At 30.4% G+C, this 18,069-nt stretch overlaps 1 protein-coding gene across 1 annotated transcript in view; it reads left to right on the top strand.

The window, feature by feature from the left end:
• The window catches only part of LOC101892344 (uncharacterized), a 66,273-nt gene that overhangs the window by 44,310 nt on the left and 3,894 nt on the right, over window positions 1-18,069 (top strand). Inside the window, exons 5-7 of the mRNA XM_020037876.2 lie at window positions 15,237-15,606; window positions 15,730-15,894; window positions 15,957-16,242. Coding sequence (XP_019893435.2) covers window positions 15,237-15,606; window positions 15,730-15,894; window positions 15,957-16,242 — 821 coding nt within the window. The remainder of the gene's footprint in view (window positions 1-15,236; window positions 15,607-15,729; window positions 15,895-15,956; window positions 16,243-18,069) is intronic.

Raw genomic sequence — 18,069 nt, forward strand, 5'->3', positions numbered from 1 at the left:
GGATTTATTGAAAAAATAATTTTTAAAAAAAATCCACGTTTAAGGATTTATTGAAAAAATAATTTTTTAAAAAATCCACGTTTAAGGATTTATTGAAAAATTAATTTTTAAAAAATCCACGTTTGTGGATTCATTGAAAAAATAATTTTTAAAAAATCCACGTTTGTGGATTTATTGAAAAATTAATTTTTAAAAAATCCACGTTTGTAAATACTTTGAAAAATTAATTTTTAAAAAATCCACGTTTGTGAATTGATTGAAAAATTAATTTTTAAAAAATCCACGTTTGTGAATTGATTGAAAAATTAATTTTTAAAAAATCCACGTTTGTGAATTGATTGAAAAATTAATTTTTAAAAAATCCACGTTTGTGAATTGATTGAAAAATTAATTTTTAAAAAATCCACGTTTGTGGATTTTTTGAAAAAATAATTTTTAAAAAATCCACGTTTGTGAATTGATTGAAAAATTAATTTTTAAAAAATCCACGTTTGTGAATTGATTGAAAAATTAATTTTAAAAAATCCACGTTTGTGGATTTATTGAAAAAATAATTTTTAAAAAATCCACGTTTGTGAATTGATTGAAAAATTAATTTTTAAAAAATCCACGTTTGTGAATTGATTGAAAAATTAATTTTTAAAAAATCCACGTTTGTGAATTGATTGAAAAATTAATTTTTAAAAAATCCACGTTTGGGGATTTATTGAAAAAATAATTTTTAAAAAATCCACGTTTGGGGATTTATTGAAAAAATAATTTTTAAAAAATCCCCGTTTAAGGATTTATTGAAAAAAATAATTTTTCATAAAATCCACGTTTGTGGATTTATTGAAAAAATAATTTTTAAAAAATCCACATTCGGGGATTTATTGAAAAAACAATTTTTAAAAATCCACGTTTGGGGATTTATTGAAAAAACAAATTTTAAAAAATCCACGTTTGGGGATTTATTGAAAAAACAAGTTTTAAAAAATCCACGTTTAAGGATTTATTGAAAAAATAATTTTTAAAAAATCCACGTTTAAAGATTTATTGAAAAAATAATTTTTAAAAAATCCACGTTTAAGGATTTATTGAAAAAATAATTTTTAAAAAATCCACGTTTAAGGATTTATTGAAAAAATAATTTTTAAAAAATCCACGTTTAAGGATTTATTGAAAAAATAATTTTTAAAAAATCTACGTTTAGGGATTTATTGAAAAAATAATTTTTAAAATATCCATGTTTGTGGATTTGTTGAAACAATAGTTTTTAAAAAATCCACGTTTGTGGATTTATTGAAAAATAAATTTTTAAAAAATCCAAGTTTGTGAATACTTTGAAAAATTAATTTTTAAAAAATCCAACTTTGTGAATACTTTGAAAAATTAATTTTTAAAAAATTCAAGTTTGTGAATACTTTGAAAAATTAATTTTTAAAAAATCCAAGTTTGTGAATACTTTGAAAAATTAATTTTTAAAATATCCATGTTTGTGAATACTTTGAAAAAATAATTTTTAAAATATCCATGTTTGTGAATACTTTGAAAAAATAATTTTAAAAAATCCACGTTTGTTAAGATTTTGAAAAAATATTTTTTTAAAAAATCCACGTTTGTTAAGATTTTGAAAAAATATTTTTTTAAAAAATCCACGTTTGTGAATATTTCAAAAAATGAATTTTTAAAAAATCCACGTTTGTGAATATTTCAAAAAATATTTTTTAAAAGATCCACGTTTGTGAATATTTTGAAAAATGAATTTTTAAAAAATCCACATTTGTGAATATTTTGAAAATAATTTTTAAAAATTCACGTTTGCGGAATAATTCCAAAAAATAAATAAATATTTTAATAAACAAAAAGCAAAAGTAAAAAGGCGTTAAAATTCAATCTATTTCCATTTGATTTTCCCGCTGCGATTTCAAAACCAGGCCATTGCCTGTCATAGCCATATTTTTTCATATTATTCCTTCTATGGACATCAACATCCCTGCAGGTCCTGGCACAGTTTCAACAAAAAAATCTATTAAATTTTATAAAAAAAGGAATTGTTTCAAATATGCTTTCCTTTTCTCCCCTCATTCTGGCCATCCTGCTTTCTATTTAATTCTTCCTCCGCTTCCATTAGATATGGTAATATTCAATGGTAATAGGATTCCATGTTTCCATATTGTAATCCAATAAACGAAACAATCAAAATGATTAGAAAATAAAATTGAAAATCAAAGAGAGGATGGACGGGAAAATCTCAAGGCATGCCCAAAAATTTCCACGATGACTTCTTGTTGTTTACTCTGCAGCTTGCTCCGAAGATACCGAGTCCTGTCATGTCTTCAATTGTAAGTTCATCAATAAACAACAGCTCACACCCTGGCTGACGCCTCTCCTCCGTCTTCGCCTAACTTAACTTACTTAAGTGTTATCCTTAATGTTTGCCTCTGTTACTTGGTCTATTTTCTAAATTGTGTTTTTCGTTGGTGCTCCCCTCCCTCTCTTCCTCTCCCCCTCTCTTCGCCCATTAAAACCTGTTAAGTGACCTTAACAATTTCCCTTGAATGTATCTTCGTTCTTTCTAGTCTATTTGACTGTCATCTATCCGCTTGTGTTTGAATCTTCTTTTTTTTTACCCTGCTCTTTGTGTTGTTGTTCCTTCTTGTCTTCCTTCCAGCCATCCTTGACAGCCATGTAGTTGTTGCTATTAAAATGGATTTACATTGTGTAAACGACAAAATCTACTTGAAATTACATTACTTTACATTTGCAATCATGGCCATTGAATTGGACGTTTCATCTATGAGCTGAGATGAACAGAGGATAAGGCAGAGATAGATTCACCCTCCATTCCCCGTAAGACGAAGAAAAAGATGTGTAGCAGAATTGGAGAGCACAGTGTTTGAAACAAGCAAACAGGATACATGGGTAAAATGTGGAAAAGAAAAATGTTTCAGTTCGCGGAAGAGCTTAATCTGCTTTCCGAGAAAAAATGAAGAAAGGGATCAATTGGTAGTACTTTTGTATAAATTTATGAAGGGAGCTTAAATATTCTCCGATTGACAAGATTTTTTAAACAACGGTAGCGCGGACATTACTGAAGAGATTCAATAACAATTTAGAGGGTTAAGTTTGGATTGAGTAGCCCCTGTTGGGCCCATGACGTTGAAACCTGATGTTGGGAAAATAAGAAACGATTCCATGATAGTACTTTTTTAAATGGGGAAATAGAGGACTTATATATTATCCAATCGCCAAGCATTTTTAAACAAGCGTAGCGCGGACACTGCTGAAGAGATTTAATAAAAAATTGTAGGGTTAAGTTTGGATGGAGTAGCTTCTGTTGGGCCCATGACGTTGAAACCTGACATTGGGAAATATAAGAAACGTTTCCATGATAGTGCTTTTGTAATGTGGAAAATAGAGGGCTTAGATATTATCCAATCACCAAGAATTTTTAAACAATGGTAGCGCGGACATTACTGAAGAGATTCAACAACAATTTAATGGATTAAATTTGGTTTGAGTAGCCCCTGTTGGGCTCATGACGTTGAAACCTGACATTGGTAAATATAAGAAGCGTTTCAATGATAGTACTTTTGTAAAGAGGGAAATAGTGGGCTTAGATATTATCCAATTGACAAGATTTTTTAAACAATGGTAGCGCGGACACTGCTGAAAAGATTCAATAACAATTTAATGGATTAAATTGAAATTTAGTAGCTCCCGTTGGGCCCATGACGTTGAAACCTGATGTTGGAAAAAATAAGAAAGGATTTCATGATAGCACCTTTGAAAAAAGGGAAATAGAGGGCTTAGATATTATCCAATCGCCAAGATTTTTTAAACAATTGTAGCGCGAACACTGCTTAAGAGATTCAATAACAATTAAAAGGTTTAAATTTGGATTGAGTAGCTCCTGTTGGGCCCATGACGTTGAAATCCGATGTTGGGAAATTTAAGAAACGATTCCACGATAGTAATTTGTAAAGAGTGAAATAGAGGACTTACATATTATACAATTGTAAAGTTTTTTGAAACAATCGAACAGCAGGTAATAAATTAAATAAAAAAAAAATGGGAGACATTTCTGAGAGGATTCAATAACAATTTACTGCTTTAAATTTGCTTTGGATACCCTAAGCTGGGACCTTGATGTCCAAACCTGACGTTTGAAGAAGTATGACAGGATCTAACCATAGCACTTTTGTATAGAGATAAAAAGATAATAAATACTGTTAAATCGCAAAGATTTTTTTAACAACTGAGGCGCGGACAATGCTAAAGGCATTCAATAAGAATTTACAAGTTTAAGTCCATGCTGGACAGCCTTTACTGGGCCAATGAGGCTGAAACCTGACAAAGTGATATAAAAAATAAATACGAGTCTCTACAGATTAATTTATATTATATATTATTATACATATTTAAATTTGGATTGGTAAGCCAAAATTGGACCTTTGAAGCTGAACCCTGACATAATAAACTTAACACATGCTTGTCACTAAAAATATGGCATGGAAAGTTGATCGCAGAAAGTAAAGCATTTCAGAAATGCATAAAGCATTTCTGAAAAATATTTCGCAGCAAGTGGCATCAAAGAAGAGGGTGATTTTAGGAAGGTATACTTTCTTTCTTTCTTCTGCCATGAAACTGAATATGGATCTAACGATGGAACTCTTGTATTTTTAAAAATTTAGAACTCAAATATGGTCCAATTGCAAAGATTTTTTCTACAATTGAAGCGCGGACTATGCTGAAGACATTCAATAATAATTTGTCTGTTTAAGTCGGGGTTCAATAGCCAATATTGGGCCCTTGAGGTTGAAACCTGACCTGGTAAATTTATAACCTGGTTATTTGAAAACAATCATTTTATATGCTACATAGTGGGCAACTTAATGTTGATTGGAAAAAATAAATTAATTCCAAGTTGAAATATTTGAAAAAAATCCTCTGGTTTCGAATATTTCAATTCTAGAAAGAGCTTTTTTTCTTCCAAGAAATATACTACAAAAGCGATCCAACAATAGTACTTTTGTATAATAGGAAAAAGAGCACTCAAATAGGGTCCAATAGCAGAGATTTTTTCTACATTTGAAAAGCGGACAATGCTGAAGTGATCCAAGAAATATTTTCCACTTTAAGTCGGGAGTTTATATCAAAAATTGGACCATGGAAGTCGAAACTTAACATGTAAATTTTGTATATATGTTAAATTTTAATCAATTTTTGAAAAACCAATATCCAATGTGGATTTTTTAAGTATACATAAATTTTTTTTAAAAGACCTCAACCTCTACAGGATTTCTAAAAATATTTTTAAAAGTTTTTTTTTCTATCGTGAATTCTTAAAAATAATCAAAAAAATAATCATAATACTTTTTTGAAGTTGAATTGTTTGACGTGGATTTTTAAAAATATTTTTTTAAGTGGAATTATTGGACGTGGAATTTTAAAAATATTTTTTTTAAGAATGATTATTAAACGAGTTTTTACTAAATATGATTTCAAAGATCAAATATCTAACGTGGATTTTTAGAAATATTTTTTTTAAGTGGAATTATCTGAATTGGATTTTTTAAAAATATTTTTTGAAGTGGAATTATGGATTTTTAAAAATATTTTTTGGAAATGGAATTGTCTGACGTGGATTTTTAAAAATATTTTCTGAATTATCCGAAGTGGATTTTTAAAAATATTTTTTGAATTATCCGACGTAGATTTTTAAAAATAATTTCTGAATTATCCGACGTGGATTTTTAATTTTTTTTTTTTTTTGAAGTAGAATTATCTTACGTGGATTTTTAAAGATATATTTTTTTAAGTCGAATTTTCTAAAGATATTTTCTAAATTATCCGACGTGGATTTTTAAAAATATTTTTTGGAAGTGGAAATATTTGACGTTGATTTTTAAAAATATTTGCTGAATTATCCGACGTGGATTTTTAAAAAATATTTTCTGAATTATCCGACGTGGATTTTTAAAAATATTTTCTGAATTATCTGACGTGGATTTTTAAAAATATTTTTTTGGAAATGGAATTATCTGACGTGGATTTTTTAAAATATTTTTTGGAATTGGAATTATCTGACGTGGATTTTTAAAAATATTTTTTGGAAGTGGAATTATCTGACGTGGATTTTTAAAAATATTTTTTGAAGTAGAATTATCTGACGTGGATTTATAAAAATATTTTTTGAAGTAGAATTATCTGACGTGGATTTATAAAAATATTTTTTGAAGTAGAATTATCTGACGTGGATTTTTATTAATATTTTTTGGAGATGGAATTATCTGACGTGGATTTTTAAAAATAATTTTTTGGAAGTGGAATTATCTGACGTGGATTTTTAAAAATATTTTTTGGAAGTGGACTTATCTGACGTGGATTTTTAAAATTATTTTCTGAAGTGGAATTATCTAACACGGATTTTTAAAAATATTTTTGGAAGTAGAATTATTTCCCGTGGATTTTTAAAAATATTTTTTGAAGTGGAATTGTCTGGCGTAGATTTTTTAAAAATTTTTTTTTCGAAGATCTATTATCTAACGAGGATTTTTAAAAATATTTTTGGATATAGAACTATTTCCCGTTGATTTTTAAAAATATATTTTGAAGTGGAATTGTTTGACGTAGATTTTTTTAAAAATATTTTTTGGAAGAATCTGACGTGGATTTTTAAAAATATTTTTTGGAAGAATCTGACGTGGATTTTTAAAATATTTTTTGGAAGAATCTGACGTGGATTTTTAAAAATATTTTTTGGAAGAATCTGACGTGGATTTTTAAAAATATTTTTTGGAAGAATCTGACGTGGATTTTTAAAAATATTTTTTGGAAGAATCTGACGTGGATTTTTAAAAATATTTTTTGGAAGAATCTGACGTGGATTTTAAAAATATTTTTGGAAGAATCTGACGTGGATTTTTAAAAATATTTTTTTAAAGATCAATTATCAATTATTTTAAAAATATTTTCTGGTAGTGGAATTATCTGACGTGGATTTTTAAAATATTTTTTGGAAGAATCTGACGTGGATTTTAAAAAATATTTTTTGGAAGAATCTGACGTGGATTTTTAAAAATATTTTTTGGAAGAATCTGACGTGGATTTTTAAAAATATTTTTTGGAAGAATCTGACGTGGATTTTTAAAAATATTTTTTGGAAGAATCTGACGTGGATTTTTAAAAATATTTTTGGAAGAATCTGACGTGGATTTTTAAAAATATTTTTTGGAAGAATCTGACGTGGATTTTTAAAAATATTTTTTGGAAGAATCTGACGTGGATTTTTAAAAATATTTTTTGGAAGAATCTGACGTGGATTTTTAAAAATATTTTTTGGAAGAATCTGACGTGGATTTTTAAAAATATTTTTTGGAAGAATCTGACGTGGATTTTTAAAAATATTTTTTGGAAGAATCTGACGTGGATTTTTAAAAATATTTTTTTAAAGATCAATTATCAATTATTTTTAAAAATATTTCTGGTAGTGGAATATCTGACGTGGATTTTTAAAAATATTTTTTGGAAGAATCTGACGTGGATTTTAAAAAATATTTTTTGGAAGAATCTGACGTGGATTTTAAAAATATTTTTTGGAAGAATCTGACGTGGATTTTAAAAATATTTTTTGGAAGAATCTGACGTGGATTTTTAAAAATATTTTTTGGAAGAATCTGACGTGGATTTTTAAAAATATTTTTTGGAAGAATCTGACGTGGATTTTTAAAAATATTTTTTGGAAGAATCTGACGTGGATTTTTAAAAATATTTTTTGGAAGAATCTGACGTGGATTTTTAAAATATTTTTTGGAAGAATCTGACGTGGATTTTTAAAAATATTTTTTGGAAGAATCTGACGTGGATTTTTAAAAATATTTTTTGGAAGAATCTGACGTGGATTTTTAAAATATTTTTGGAAGAATCTGACGTGGATTTTTAAAAATATTTTTTGGAAGAATCTGACGTGGATTTTTAAAAATATTTTTTGGAAGAATCTGACGTGGATTTTTAAAAATATTTTTTGGAAGAATCTGACGTGGATTTTTAAAAATATTTTTTGGAAGAATCTGACGTGGATTTTTAAAATATTTTTTGGAAGAATCTGACGTGGATTTTTAAAAATATTTTTTGGAAGAATCTGACGTGGATTTTTAAAAATATTTTTTGGAAGAATCTGACGTGGATTTTAAAAATATTTTTTGGAAGAATCTGACGTGGATTTTTAAAAATATTTTTTGGAAGAATCTGACGTGGATTTTTAAAAATATTTTTTGGAAGTAGAATTATTTCCCGTGGATATTTAAAAATATTTTTTGAAGTGCAATTATTTGACGTGGATTTTTAAAAGTATTTTTTGAAGTGGAATTATCCGACGTGGATTTTTAAAAATATTTTTTGGAAGTGGAATTATCTGACGTGAATTTTTAAAAATATTTTTTTTAAATCTCTTGCCTAACCTGAATTTTTAAAAATATTTTTTTTCATGCGGTATTACCCGCATGCATTTTTAAAAAATAATTCCCCTCCTGCGAACCACTGTCTCCCTTGTTTATTGAACTCCAAAGTGTAACAAATGAACTGTCTCGCCCGAGTTTATCTCTATCCTCATAGCCATATCTATTGATGATGATGATGCTTGAAAAACTTGTCTTGATTACAGCAAAGTACTTACGGACCATCTTCTATGCACGCCTACCAACTGCCTTTGAACCTTTTACCCTCGTCTTTTTTTTCTTTGTGGTGGTGAACATATCCTTACCCCCCCCCCCCCCCCCCCCCTCCTTTGCCATATGACCCTTGCTAAGCTTCTGCCTCTTTGATGATGGCAAAGGTAAAGCATAACTCTCAACACAACGTCATGTTAAAGGTGTTGGTGTGTGTGTGTCATTGCACCCCTTAAAGAAGACAGACGACAAGACAGGCAAGCTCATCAGGATTTCATATCAGCATCATCTTTAACGGTTCTTGTGAAGGAAGTCCTTTTTTTTCTTGAAGAGAGCTGCAGTGGTTTAGCTCCCTTTGGAAAATGTGGGTAAGGTCCTTGCATGTAAGCATGTCCTGTGGTTGTGGTACTGTGTGTGTGTGTGGAGGAGGGTAGGTTTGTCCATGCCATAAAGCAAGGTAATGCGTAAACTGAAACTGCTTCTTGGCTGGCGTGTGGAGTTTATCCAATCATCCATATCCTTTGGCTAAATGTTAACTACATGTACGTGTGTGTGTGAGTGAGTAATAGTTATGTCCTTCCGATCAATGTGCAACTGACACGTATTTGGTTTTCCATTTATTTATTTTCACCCACAATTTATTTTTATTACACATACCCGGTGACCTTTTTTCCCGTACGGAATGCCGATACAGTCTCCCCTCTCGAAAAAAATATGAATACGCTTTCCATTTCAAGCCAAACGCATTTTTTTCGGGGAAAACTTATTCACACATGAAAATTATTGAGGTTAGTTATTATTGCCCATTGAAATCCGACCTTTTCAGAAATATCCATTTAAATGGCAAAACCTCATCAAGAACTCAATCAAATATTGAAAAATTATTCCACAAAAATTATAATATTGCAAATGCCATAGAGAATATCAAAAAGGCAAATGATGAACAAATCATCATTACGGAGAATGGGAGGAGGAAATCACGGGAGGGGGAGAACGGGGAAAATTTAATTTTTAAAAGGGAAAAATTTTAAAATAAATAATGCACATTGGAGCGTATGATCAACGGCAACACTCATACGCCATGAGGTACTCATGAAATCTCCAGGTAAAGATTTTTAAATAATAATTTAAAATTCAAAAAAATGTCCAGCAATAAAGAAACATCATTTAACACAATGAGAGGAGGAATTTTCAAAATATTTTTTTATGAATGATTATTAAACGAGTTTTTACTAAATATGATTTCAAATATCAAATATCTAACGTTGATTTTTAGAAATATTTTTTTAAGTGGAATTATCTGAATTGGCTTTTTTAAAAATATTTTTGAAGTAGAAATATCTGATGTGGATTATAAAAAAATATATTTTTGTAGTTGAATTATCTGACGTGGATTTTTAAAATTATTTTCTGAAGTGGAATTATCTAACGCGGATTTTTAAAAATATTTTTGGAAGTAGAATTATTTCCCGTGGATTTTTAAAAATATTTTTTGAAGTGGAATTGTCTGGTGTAGATTTTTTGAAATATTTTTTTCAAAGATCTATTATCTAACGAAGATTTTTAAAAATATATTTGGATATAGAACTATTTCCCGTTGATTTTTAAAAATATATTTTGAAGTGGAATTGTTTGACGTAGATTTTTAAAATATTTTTTTTGAAGATCAATTATCTAACGCGGATTTTTAAAAATATTTTTGAAAGTAGCATTATTTCCCGTGGATTTTTAAAAATACGTTTTGGAAGTGGAATTATCTGACGAGTATTTTTAAAAATATATTTTGGAATTGGAATAATCTGACGTGGATTTTTAAAAATATTTTTTGGAGGTGGAATTATCCTACGTGGATTTTTAAAAATATTTTTTGGAAGTGGAATTATCTGACGTGGATTTTTCGAAATATTTTTATGAAGCGGAATTATCTGATGTGGATTTTTAAAAATATTTTTCGGAAGAAACATTTCTAAACGAGATTGAAAAAAGTGGATTTTTAAAAATATTTTTTGAAGGAAGAATATTGAACGAGGATTTTTAAAAATATTTTTTAAGGAAGAATATTGAAAGAGGATTTTTAAAAATATTTCTTGAAGAGATTTTAAATAATAATTTAAAATTCAAAAAAAAATCTAGCAATAAAGAAACATCATTTAACACAATGAGAGGAGGAAATCACAGGAGGGAGAGGAGAAGGAGAGATTTGGAAAAATGTAAGTTTTTTGCTGGGAAAACCTTAAAAATAAAGAATGGACATCAGGTCGTATGATTAGCGCCAGCACTCATACGCCGCGAGGTACTCAAAACTTCAAGGAGACATGTTTTTCAAGAGTTATTTTTACTCAATTTACGCAATTCTTTGATAATTCGCTTAGATCTAAACTTAAATTCCTCCATTTCATTGCATCCATCAGCAATACTTTTTCCCTGGGGAAAAAATCTCAACACTTCTTGCCACACACATTAATCTCTTTCAAAGCCCAAACAGACTTTTGCCTCATAAATAGTTAATTTTTGTTTCGGAAAGAAATTTGGGAAAATGTAAATTTTTACTGGGGAAAAACCATCAAAATAAAGAATGGACATCAGGTCGTATGATTAGCGACAGAACTCATACGCCGCGAGTTACTCAAAACTTCAAGGAAACATGTTTTTCAAGAGTTATTTTTACTCAATTTCAATTCATTGATAAATCGCTTAGATCTAAATTTAAATTCCTCCATTTGACTGCCTGCACCAGCAATAGTTTTTTTCCCCAGGTGAAAAAAAATCTCAACACTTCTTGCCACACACATTAATCTCTTTCAAATCCCAAACAGACTTTCGCCTCATAAATAGTTAATTTTTGTTTCGCTTTTAGTCCGCTAAGCGAAATCGGAATTAAAACACCTTCTAGTTGAGCTTAAATAATCGCCATCGAACCCTTTGGGTACGATACGTATTTCACACGTGAATTTAAATGGATTTTCCCCACGCGTATATTTAACCCTTAGATGGCCGAAGGGTACATGATGTTTTAAAAAATCCAAGACAAGTGGAAGTCCTTTAAAAACTATATTTTTAAAATCAAAGATTAGCCACAGAAGCTTAGAAAAAATATTCTAAAAAAATATTTTTCAAAATCTGTGATAGATCGCAAATCCTCAAAATATTTTTTTTTAAATCCAGAATAGGATGTAGATTCTTAAAAAATAATTTTCAATATCAAGGATAGATCGCAAATCCGTAAAAAAAATTGTTTTAAAATCAAAGAGGGGTCGTAGATTCTTAAAAAATAGTTTTCAAAATCCAAAATCCAGAATATAACGCAAATCTTTACAAAAATGTTTTTAAAATCCAGAATGGGTCGTTGATTCTTAAAAATATCTTTCAAAATAGAGGAGTGATCGCATATATAAATAAATATTTCAAAAAGCCATTCTAAAAAAAAAAATTCAAAAACCTAGAATAAATCGCAGGTCCTTAAAAAAATGTTTTAAAAATCCAAAATGGGATGCAGATCCTTAAAAATATTTTTTTCAAAATCTAGGATGGGTCGCAGTTCCTTAAAAAAATATTTTTTAAATCCATGATGGGTCGTCGATTCTATATAAATATTTTGCAAAACCCCTAGGGTAGATCCTTAAAAAAATATTAAAAAAAAATGGGATGTAGGTTCTTAAAAAATATATATATTTTTTTTTTTTCAAAATATAGGGTACATAGCAGATCGTTTAAATAATATTTAAAAATGTGGAATGGGATGTAGATTCTTTAATTTTTTTTTTTACAAAATCTACCATGCATCGCAGAATCTTTACAAAAATGTTTTTAAAATCCAGAATGGGTCGTCGATTCTTAAAAATATTTTTTCAAGATCTATAATTCTATAATTCAAAATCCTTTAAAAATATTTTAAAAATCCAGAATGGGATGTAGATTTTAAAAAAAATATTTTTCAAAATCTAGAATAGATCTCAAATCCTTAAAAAAATATTTTTAAAATCAAAGAGGGGTCGTAGATTCATAAGAAATATTTTTTAAAATCTAGGATAGATTGCAGATCCTTAAAAACATATTTTTTAACCACAGAATGGGATGTAGGTTTTTAAAAAATGTTTTTCAATATCAAGGATAGATCGCAAATCATTAAAAAATATTTTTTAAATCAAAGAGGGTTCGTAGATTCATAAAAAATATTTTTTTCAAAATCTAGGATAGATTGCAGATCCTTAAAAAAATATTAAAACCAGGGACTTGGATTCTTAAAAAAAAAATTTTCAAATTATATGACAGAATGGGACGCAGATTCTTAAATTTTTTTTTAAATCTAGCACAGATCGCAAATATTTTTCAAAATCTATGATAGATCACAAATCTATAAACAATATTTTTAAAATCCGGAATGGGACGTAGACCCTTAAAAAATATTTTACAAAATTTAGGATACATCGCAGATCCTTAAAAAATATATTTTTTGAGATCCAGAATGAGGCGTAGGTTCTTAAAAAATATTTTTCTCAATCTAGGATAGATCGCAGATTCTTAAAAAATATTTGAAAAATCCAGAATGGGTCGTCGATTCTTAAAAATATAATCTATAAATCTAGGATAAATTGCAAATCCTTTAAAATTATTTTTAAAATCCAGAATGGGATGTAGATTTTTAAAAAATATTTTTCAATATCGAGGATATATCGCAAATCCGTAAAAAAATATTTTTAAAATCAAAGAGGGGTCGTAGATTCATAAAAAAATATTTTTTTAAATCTAGGATAGATTGCAGATCCTTAAAAAAATATTATTAAAACCAGAATGGGACGTAGATTCTTAAAAAATATTTTTCAAATTCTAGGAGAGAATGGGACGCAGATTCTTAAAAAAAATATTTTTCAAAATCTAGGATAGATCGCAGATCTTTAAAAAAATATTTTTTAAATCCGGAACGGAACGTAGACCCTTAAAAATATATTTTACAAAATCTAGGATAGATCGCAGATCCTTAAAAAATATTTTTAAATTCAAAAATGGAACGTAAATTCTTAAAAAATATTTTCTAAAATCTAGGATAGATCGCAAGCCTTAAATAAGACAGTAGACAGATACCACATTCCTTTGAGTCAAGTTTCGACCTCAAGCTCCAAATATATGAAACTTCTGTCAAAATATCTTTCAATAAATTTATTCCAAGCTATTCAGCACTATCCGCGCTTGGTGTGTGGGAAAAATCTCGGCGACTAAAAGCTGTTTACATTGGGTTTTCAAAGATTTAAAAAAGTTCAAGCGTTTGATCCATCTTTAATAAAATGTCTGTTTAATTTGGAATTTTCTGTGGAGAAAACTCGTTTAACTTTTAGATGTATACCTGAAAACCGATCATTCTGCTTTGTCGTTCTTTAAAAACTAAATTTTTTCTCTTTATATATTGTCAGAATACGCCGGGACATTGGTGGAAATTTAAGGGCTTAAATGAGACAGACAGATACCACATTTCTTTGAGTCAAGTTTCGACCTCAAGCTCCAAATATATAAAAATCTGTACATATATTTTTCAATAAATTTATTCCAGCCTATTCAATATTCTCCGCGCTTGGTGTGTGGAAAAAATCTCGGCGATTTAAAGCTGTTTAAATTGATTTTTCAAATATTCAAAAAGTTCAAGCGTTTGGTCCATCTTCAATAAAATATCCGTTTAATTTGAAATGTTATGTGGAACAAACTTGGTGAACTTTTAGGTGTAGCACCGCAAAACCGATCATTCTACCTCGTTGGAACTATAATTTTGCTCTTCATACATTGTCAGAATGCACCAGGCGCTTGAAGCAATTTTTATGCCTTAAATAAGACAGTAGACAGATACCACATTCCTTTGAGTCAAGCTTCGACCTCAAGCACCAAATATATAATAGCCTGACCAAATATTTTTTCGATAAATTTTTTTCATCCTATTGAGCATTCTCCGCGCTTGGCACGTGGAAAAAATTTCGGTGATTTAAAGATATTTAGATTGGTCTTTCAAATATTTAAAAAATTCCTAGCGTTAGATCCATCTTCAATTAAATATCTGTTTAATTTGGAATTTTTTTGGGTAACAAACTATTTGAATTTTTAGATGTAGAACCGAACCCCGATCAATCTACAATATTCGCAGGACTCACAGGAACCTTGATGGAGAGAGAAGTCTTCGTATGTTGTCGGGATCAATCAGGTTCTTGGTTCTGTTGGAGTTTTTCTTTATCCATGTTTTTGTATGAAATATTTTCCCCACCTGCGATTTTTTTCTTTGGTCCCAGTCATTTTGAGGGTTAACTCTCCTCCGGCACTGCATCAAACATCGCATGGAAACAAACAAAGGATGTGTACACACATTATGAATGATGAATTCAATATTGAAATGTTATCGACTGCATAGCCAAATAGAATGGCACAACACCCGCACTATCACCAGTAGCAGCTATGAATTCCATCCTTTGTTTGAAACCTGGCAATGCGGGATACTGATTGAGCAAGAACTCACATACAAAACAAAACGTCCACCCTTTTTACTCGCATTCATCTGACATTCATTCATTTGTTTTTTTTTTTTTTTTTTTTCTGTCCATATTCCAGGTTGATGGTGAAGAGACTATTGCTCTGCAGTTGAGCTTTCTGCGTTTGCCGTGTGCCACACAATACATCAAAATACGTGATGGGCCATCATTATCATCCACATTGTTGATAGAGTTACAGGGTGGCAGTGGTGGAGGAGGAGCAGGCATGGGAGGTGGCAATGGAGTTGCTGGTGCGGTTAACTCGGCTGGAGCCACCACATCCCAGGGCAATGGCAATTTACCTGTTTTTGTGGAATCCAGTGGAGCTCAATTATTATTGGAATTCTTTGCCGGTGAGGATGGCAGCGGTGGCAGCATTGCTAACAACACTGAAATCCATACGGGCCAAATATGTACCGGTGGTTTTTTGGCTAATGTGGAACAAATTGGTGAGTAATTGTTGGTCTCTTTCTCTCTCCTTTCATGTCTACCTTGATGTGATGTGGGGGTCGAAAATGATTTATTAAATGTCTAATCTGTAAACATTTGTTAAATAATTTTTTCGTTGCTAGGAAAAAATGCCACAGCCTCATTAAGGCCGGTAATGGCAGCCACTGGACTGACAGTGAAAAGCAGAGCATTTTTGCAAAAACCTAAAATGAAGACGAAATTTACTTTGGTCCATCTGAGCGCCATTGTTTTTGCCAGCATTATAATACTGATAAGCGCCTTGTTGGGTAAGTTTTGGGAAGCCAAACAAGGAGGCCGTTAATAAAATAAGTTTTTTCTTCTGCCGCAGGAGCCCAATATGTGGTGCGATATCGCAAATATCACTTGGCCATTGCCAAACGCCGCGATGAAGGATCCCGACTCCACACGCCAAGCGCCTCTATGAATTCCCTGGCAAGTCCACCCTCTAGAGCCATATCGACAACAACTCTTATCTCGGAAGTTATCTATATGGTTAAAATGCGCCCGAAACATCAGCTAAGACATTCTATTCTACGGGAGAGTGTCGATGCTGAGAATTTGGCAAGGGAAACGGAAATGAATGAATCAATCATTAAGGAACCCACAATTAAGAGGTGAGTAAGATCCTGAAGTCATTTTAATTTAGGAAGCGATAAAGGGGGAGACACTTCACTCGTCTGCAAAACAATTGTAGGTGAGTTAAGCAGCGGTTCATGGGGTTCTGAGAAAGTATGGAAATGCTCCGGGCTCTGGATGGAATTTTTAAGCCTTAAATGAGACAGGAGACAGTTACCGAATTCACTTGAGTCAAGTTTCGATCTCCAGCTCCAAATATATAAATATCTGAGCAAATATTTGTCAATAAATGTATTCCAACCTGTTCACCAATCTCCGCGCTTCATTTGAAGAAAAAATCTCGCCGATTTAAAGCTGTTTAGATTAAGTTTTCAAATGTTTAAAAAAGTTCAAGCGTTGGATCCATCTTCAATTAAATATCTTTTTATTTTGGAATATTCTGCGGAATGTCTAGCACCAAAAACCGATCTTTCTACTTCATTTGGAAGTACAAATTTTCTCTTCCCACATTGTAAGAATTCTCCGGAACCTATGTGGAATTTTAATGCCTTATGGGAGGCAGGAGACAGATTCCACATTCAATTGAAGTCAAGTTTCGACCTCAAGCTCCAAATATATAAATGCCTGAGCACATACTTTTCAATGAATTTATACCAACGTGTTCAGAATTCTCCGCGCTTCATGTGAGGAAAAAATCTCGGCGATTTATAGATGTTTAGACTGGTTTTTCAAATATTTAAAAAAGTTCCACATCCCAAGAAAAATACCACATTCACTTCAAGTTTCGACCTCAAGCACCACATATATATAAGTCTGAGCAAATATTTTTCAATAAATTTATTCCAACCTATTCAGAATTCTCCGCGCTTGGTGTGTGGAAAAAATCTCGGCGATTTTAAGCTGTTTAAATTGTTTTTTTCAAATATTTAAAAAAGTTCAAGCGTTGGATCCATCTTCAATAAAATATTTATTCAATTTGAAATTTTCTGTGGAACAAACTCGGTGAACTTTTAGGTATGGCACCGAAGACCAATCATTCTACTTCGTTGGAACTACAAAGGAAGAGGAAGAGAAACTACATTGTAAGAATTCTCCGGAACCTATGTGGAATTTTAATGCCTTATGTGAGGCAGGAGACTGATCCACATTTCTTTGAGGCAAGTTTCGACTTCAAGCTCCAAATTTATAAAAGTCAGAGCAAATATTTTTTCAAAAAAATTATTCCAACGTGCGTTCAGCATTCTCCGCGCTTCATGTGAGGAAAAAATCTCGGCGATTTATAGATGTTTAGACTGGTTTTTCAAATATTTTAAAAAGTTCCACATTCCAAAAAAGTAGCACATTCACTTAAGTTAAGTTTCGACTTCAAGCTCCAAATATATAAAAGTCAGAGCAAATATTTTTCTTTAATTTTATTAAATCGTATTTAGCAGTCTCCGCGCTTGATGTGAGGAAAAAATCTCGGGGATTTAAGGTTATTTAGATTGAGTTTTCAAATTTTTAAAAAAAAGTTCAAGTGTTTGATCCACCTCCAATAAATTTAATTTTTAATTTGGAATATTCTGCGGAATAAAATCGGTGAACTTTTAGGTGTAGCACCGAAAACCGATCATTTTACTTTGTTGGAACTACAATTTTTCTCTTCATATGTTGTCAGGATCCATCGGGACCTTTATGGAATTTTAAGGCCTTAAATGAGACAGGAAACAGATACCACATTCCCTTGATGCAAGTTCGACCTCAAACTCCAAATTTATAAAAGTCTAAGCAAATATTTTTCAATAAATTTATTCCAACCTATTCAGCATTCTCCGCGCTTCATGTGAGGAAAAAATCTCGGGAATTTAAAGCTGTTTAGACTGGGT

Source organism: Musca domestica, unplaced genomic scaffold, assembly GCF_030504385.1.
Source record: "Musca domestica strain aabys unplaced genomic scaffold, Musca_domestica.polishedcontigs.V.1.1 27, whole genome shotgun sequence".
Classification (NCBI taxonomy): domain Eukaryota; kingdom Metazoa; phylum Arthropoda; class Insecta; order Diptera; family Muscidae; genus Musca; species Musca domestica.